The 6,652-nt window shown below is 42.3% G+C and overlaps 1 protein-coding gene across 1 annotated transcript in view; it reads left to right on the top strand.

The window, feature by feature from the left end:
* Positions 1–6,652, top strand: part of MARCHF1 (membrane associated ring-CH-type finger 1) — a 319,475-nt gene that overhangs the window by 298,118 nt on the left and 14,705 nt on the right. The window contains exon 5 of the mRNA XM_007461544.1: positions 6,496–6,643. Coding sequence (XP_007461606.1) covers positions 6,496–6,643 — 148 coding nt within the window. The remainder of the gene's footprint in view (positions 1–6,495; positions 6,644–6,652) is intronic.

Below are 6,652 nucleotides of genomic sequence, written 5' to 3'. Positions count from 1 at the left end.
TGAGCCATGGCCGCTGAGCCTGCACATCCGGAGCCTGTGCTCCGCAGCGGGAGAGGCCACAACAGTGAGAGGCCCGCGTACCGTAAAAAAAAAAAAAAAAGCAATCAGATTCTCACTGGCTGAGGTGCTGTGGTGCTGCAAGGTCCAAGTCATGATAACCGTTTGTTGAATCCTTTCCAAGTGCCTGATACCCTTCTCACTATGTGCATTAACTCACTTAAACTTGACCCTGTACAGTAGTACTATTCTTTTTTTATTGGAGTATAGTAGAGTTGATTTACAATGTTGTGCTGGTTTCTGGTGTACAGCAAAGTGATTCAGTTATATATGTATCCTTTTTCACATTCTTTTCCATGATGGTTTATTACAGGATATTGAATATTGTTTCCTGTGCTGTACAGTAGGACGTTGTTGTTTATCGATTTCATAGATAAAATATGGTAGCCATAATTCTGTTTTCTATGACTGCGAGCCAGTTTCTGTCTTATAAATAAGTTCATTTGTATCACTTTTTAGATTCTACATATAATCATATATCATATGATATTTGTCTTTTTCTTTCTGGCTTACTTCACTCAGTACAATAATCTCTAGGTCCGTCCATGTTGCTGCAAATGGCATTATTTCATTCTTTTTTATGGTTAATTCCATTGTATATCTGTACCACATCTTCTTTATCCATTCATCTGTCAGTGGACACTTAGGTTGTTTCCATGGCTTGGCTGTTATAAATAGTGCTGGTATGAACATCGGGGTGCATGTGTCTTTTTGAATTAGCATTTTCTCCAGCTATATTCCCAGGAGTGGAATTGCTGGATCATATGGCAACCCTATTTTTAGTTTTTTGAGGAAACTTCATACTTTTCTCCATAGTGGCTGCTGTAGATACTATTCTTATCACCATTTTACAGGTAAGGAAATGGAAGGACAGAGGATTAAAGTAACCCAGCCCAGGGCACACAACACGTAGTGGCAGAGCCCTCATTTTTAGCAGACATGCTTGGACCACGGACCAAGTGTGCTCTCGTTGGTGGAGTCAGTGAGGTCTCTGGTATGTGTGCTGGGACCCTACCTGCCCAGAGGCTTCTGTTAGCAGCCAGGGCTGAAAACCACTTCTAGGTATCAGGACTCCCAGAGCTGAGGAATCTGTATTATTATTCCCTCCATGTCCAGGTAGTACCCATTACTCAGCAGTTCTGGATGCCAAGGGTGGTAGCAAATGAAGCCATTGATTCCATGTTCCCAAGTATTCCTCTTCTTTGTGGGAAAATTTGTAAACCACGTTTCAGGAATACCGCCACTTGCTTGCAGTGTTATCTTTCCTGCCCTGCATGCCAATGACTACTCCCCCCAACTCCAGATCAACATGTGCTCCAAATGTCCTGTAATCAGAGCTGTCAATCCCATAGTTACATTTCAGCGGGAGACTTCACAGGTTCACTGCACATGGCCCACACTCACTGTTCCTGCTTGCGAGTTCTTCGGATGTGGCTCCCAGACCCTGCTGCAGCGTGAGGCCATTTCCTCTTGTCCTGTTACCAAGGGAAATAGAGGAGCTGCATTCAATCAGAAATGTATAATACCCCTTCACGTGGGACCATGCATGAACGATACTAAGTAGTAATTATTGGTGGGCCAAAAGGGAACAGAGCACTATGTGGGGGGTGGGGGGAGAGTTTTTCCAGGAGATTGCGGTAGACCCACAGAACATTTATGGATGTCACATTTGAGGTTTTGACTCGTAGCAAGAAAACCAGGCGATCTGTGTACCTGGTTATTTGTAGTTCTGTTGAGGGACCAGCTCGCATCGTGTACACTTTCTGACTGGTGTCCATTGTGAGTCGTCTAGAGGCTGAGATTTTGGTTTGTTCATGTGGGCGCCCAGGCACTGAGCCACGTCAGCCAAATGGCCTCCTTCTTTCATTAATGTCACACTGACAAGTCCCATGTTGATCCTGATGCTCCTAGGGAAGCTCTTTAAGAACCTCTGCCCCATAGATAAGCAACAAGGTCCCACTGTATAGCACAGAGAACCATATTCAATATTCTGTGATAAACCATAATAGAAAAGAATATTTAAAAAATGTGTATATATGTATAACTGAGTCACTTTGCTGTACCACAGTAATTAACACAATGTTGTAATTCAACTATACTTCAACAAAAAATACATTAAAAAAACATTCTCATTAGGCAGTGCTTTTGAATTTATATTTTAGGACAGAAGGCAAATACAAGTAATTTAAATTAGAAAACTTGCTCAGTTTCATCTCGCTAGAGCAAATGGCGAATTTCACAGAAACAGTATCTGCGTCAATTTTAGCTCCAATTTGGAAGTCTTTTCAGAACAATCTAATTGTATATTTCTAAGTTGAATAACAGAGTTCTGTTCAATTCTCTCTATCGCTGAGGGGTCTGGATAAGGGATCAAAGGCTAAGGACGGCAAAACAGGTGCCAGAGATCCAGGGATCCTGTAAAGGGAAGCGAGGTCCCGGGCGCTAAGATTGTGAAGCTGGTGTTACAGGTGAAGGGAACGAGCAGGCCAAGGAGGGCAAGGGCTGGCGAGGAAAGAGGCCCAGGCGCTCGAGCGACTGTGCGGCCTCCCCTCCCGCCCTGCTGCTTCTGCTCACTTCCACCAGCTCCTCTGAGACCCCCTGCAGAGACGTGACCGCTTAAAACTGAGCACCCAGGAGGCTCCCCTTAATGCTCCTCAGGTCGGGGGGTTTCACAACGGACACGTGGTCTGTGGGCATAAGCACACATTACTTTATAAAACTGGGCAGGGAAGCCCGATGCTATGTGCATTTGTGCAGATGAGCGCTGTGCTATCACAAAATCTTTTGCGAACTGATGGTGTTGACTTTTAGCATCCCCAATAATAAATTAGTATTTGCCCTTTCGTGACAACTTTGTTAAAATAAGATTTCTGTCTTTGCCTTCTCGATCCAGTTCTCACTATGGGGCTCGCAAAACTTATTCAAACTTTGTATATAAACCTGAAAGTACAAAAATGTGGACGAACATTTTATGAAATTGATGACGTTTCAGTGGATGCCTGGTGCTGGGTATCGTGTGCAGTGATATGATCGTCCGGAGGAGGGCGCTGTGGTACCGCGTTTACTCGTGTGCTGTTTGGTGAATTCCTGAGTGGTCCCTGAGACGATTTGTAAAGGAAAGTAGCAACGTTTGCTGGTCCTTTTACACTCCACTTCTTAAAACGCTGCTGAGATTAGGAAGTGACAGCTTCAGAGCTTCTATTGTCTGGAACTAAAAGGAGTTTGGTTCATCCCTGTCAGCCTCGCTGATATTTTTCTATTTGAGGCTCATTACTTTTGAAGAATGTGTTTCAGCCACTTCATCAAAACGCTCCTTAGATTGAAGAAGATTCACTTTTTTTTTTTTGCGCTTCGCGGGCCTCTCACCGTTGTGGCCTCTCCCGTTGCGGAGCACAGGCTCCGGACGCGCAGGCTCAGCGGCATTGGCTCACGGGCCCAGCCGCTCCGCAGCATGTGGGATCTTCCCGGACCGGGGCACAAACCCGTGTCCCCTGCATCGGCAGGCGGACTCTCAACCACTGCGCCACCAGGGACGCCCGAAGATTCACTTTTTAAGAGTTTTTCCCAAAGCCAGACTTACAAGTGAGGGTTGATTTGGTATGAATATTTTAGTATGAAGGTATCACCATCTGCTTGGAACGTTTAGGGAATTTGAACATGTAAAGCTGCCCTTCTGCACCATCCTGCACTTTTTATCTGATTATACTGGATACTGAGGTAATCCAAGAAATAGTTATTAAATCACAAAATACTATTGCCAAACAATAATTTGTGTGATAATAGAACAGAACATTATTCAGATTAACATAATAAATCAATAACAAAATGAAATTTTAAAAATCAATCTTTCACACCTATGATGTGAAGTTTTGATAAAAGCTAAGATGCACATCCTGAAATCTTCTCAATTCAATATTAATTAAAAATAGATTTTAGATTGAAGCATCTGGTTTCCCCATAGCTTCATCACTAAGATTTTTCCATTATTTACTTAGAATAATATATAAAATATAGTTTGTTGGAAAAGAAAGTCCAAGATGAGGTACGAATGGTTAGTTGGCTCTAACAGACTCTGTAAGGAAAACTGATGACTAACTGGCCAGCAAGAGAGGAACAGATAGTGTTTGCAAATAAAACATTTATTTCTCTAAAATGTTTAAGAAGCTTTCTAGAGGGTCATGATCAGACTTAAAGCATTGTGCTCTCTTACAAATGAAATGATAGGACCTTCACATTCAGACCGGAAGGGAAGTTAGGAGGCTTCTATTTGATCCTATCAGGAATGGCATTTGACAGCCAGGAACAGAGTCCTGAGAAATAATGGCTCAGTCAGACAGGGCTTTCTTTCCTTCGCATATGACTGGCAGCTGGAAGGGAGCTGTGGCCGATTGGCTGAGGTCTCTCTGAGTCTCAAGACTTTTCCTCAAGGTTGCAAGATGACTGTTGGGGCTTTTACCATTAATTAGGAATTCCTAATTAATAGCAAAGGAGAGAAAATGAAGGAGGAAGGGGCAGTTCCTGTGTCAGGAAGACAAATACTCAGCATCCCAGGAGATAGCCACTCACATCTCACCTGTAGGAAACAGTCCTTGTCACCTCTGCCAGGAAGGTGGGAAAGCAGCTTCAGCTGGCACAGTGCCAACCCTCAGAGGCTTAGTCTGTTAATGCAGGAAAAGGAGAGGAGTGTATTCACCACCACACCTCTCTGTCACATCTCTGACTCTAAGGAAGATGAGGCACCTGGGCCTGGAAAGACCAAAGGCTTCAGCCATGTCTCAGAGCTGGTGGCAGAGCCAGGGCTTCATGGAGCATGATGGTGGGGTGGGATGGGAAAGGAGTGTGTCTTCTGAAGCTCTAAGAATTCTGCTTTAGCAAGAGCATAACAGGTAAAGAATGTGACGAATCATAGCAGCACTATTCACACTACTAGCCGAGATATGGAAGCAACCTAAATGTCCATCTACAGAGGAGTGGGTAAAGAAGATGTGATATATATATCATACACACACACACACACACACACACACACACACACACACACACACAAATGGAATACTACTCAGCCATAAAAAAGAATGAAATAATGCTGTTTGCAGCAACATGGATGGACCTAAAGATTATCATACTAAGTGAAGTAAGTCAGACAAAGACAAATATGATATCACTTACATGTGGAATCTAAAAAAAGATACAAATGGACCTATCTACAAAACAGAAATAGACACACAGAAATAGAAAACAAAACGTTTGGTCACCAAAGGGGATAGGGTGGGAGAATGGATAAATTAAGAGTTTGGGATTAACAGATACACACTACTATACAGAAAACAGATAAACAACAAGGACCTACTGTATAGCACAGGGAGCTGTAATATCTTGTAATAATCTATAATGGAAAAGAATCTGAAAAAGAATATATATATACATTTACATATATATAAAACAGAATCACTTTGCTGTACACCTGGAACTAACACAATATTGTAAATCAACTACAATTTTTAAGAAAAAAGAATGTAAAGAATCATGGATTACTGAAATAATCCATGATCTAATAAGATCATAGTGGTTTGATTTTCCTATAGAAATATGCAAAGAAAAATAAAGATCAATCCTAACACAGTAATCAAGTGATAGTGTCGCTGTCAAGGCATTAAAATTTTGTTTGGTAGCAAAAATTTCATTTGAGAGCCTATTACTTCAAAGTAAATAATGGAGATGTTCCCTCATGTAATCCTTGACTTCCTACTATAAACACTGTGGCCCTCCCCCTCTCGAGGGCTGAGGGGGCAGCCCTCAACTTTCTGAGGAGTGTGACTTGGGTACAGTGGTTGTGACAGTAGTGGCAGCAGAAAAGCAAGGCTGCTCTGGAAGGGGTTGCAGCTGACCTCCCATTGCCGGGAGGATAACATCTGTCTTCTAGGAGAAGAGTTGTGAACAGATGTTGACTTTCTCTCACAGATATCATTCAGCCACTCAAATACTTGTTAAATTGACACATTCAAGAATGCAACACTGTATCAGGTTATGTATTAATCCAAGAAGAGACTATGTATTACTGCTTATAACTTAGGGCCACAGAGAAGTAATATGCAGACACCTGAGTGGAAATGATATCTGAAAATTGTACAGTATTAAAACTGGCCCCTTCGTGTTACAGACAAGGGAACAACAGGGTAGCAAACCAGGAATGACCTAATTTAATTCATTTGGAGAATAGGAATTTTTTTTTCATTTTAATGTATGCTTGTTATAACTCCACGGGTTATGATTTCAGATCTTTTCAAACACAAAAGACTTATGTGATATTATAGTGTCATCTAAAATGACAGCTCTTCAATGTTTTCCCTCGATTCGTGATTTATGCCTGGGGTATAAATGGGGAGCAACATTTACGGGTTGGGGATTCAGGTGCGTGTGATTCATTTGTAATTGCAGTGGGAGAAACTGCAGATGACCAGGAGTGAGAGGAGGAAGATATTCTGCTCTGTCACCTTCCACGTCATTGCCATCACCTGCGTGGTCTGGTCTTTGTACGTGTTGATTGATCGGACAGCGGAGGAAATCAAGCAAGGCAATGATAATGGTAAGAGCA

This window comes from Lipotes vexillifer, unplaced genomic scaffold (assembly GCF_000442215.2).
Source record: "Lipotes vexillifer unplaced genomic scaffold, Lipotes_vexillifer_v1.1 scaffold744, whole genome shotgun sequence".
In the NCBI taxonomy this organism is placed as follows: domain Eukaryota; kingdom Metazoa; phylum Chordata; class Mammalia; order Artiodactyla; family Lipotidae; genus Lipotes; species Lipotes vexillifer.
This window is presented reverse-complemented; position numbering and strand designations above follow the sequence as displayed.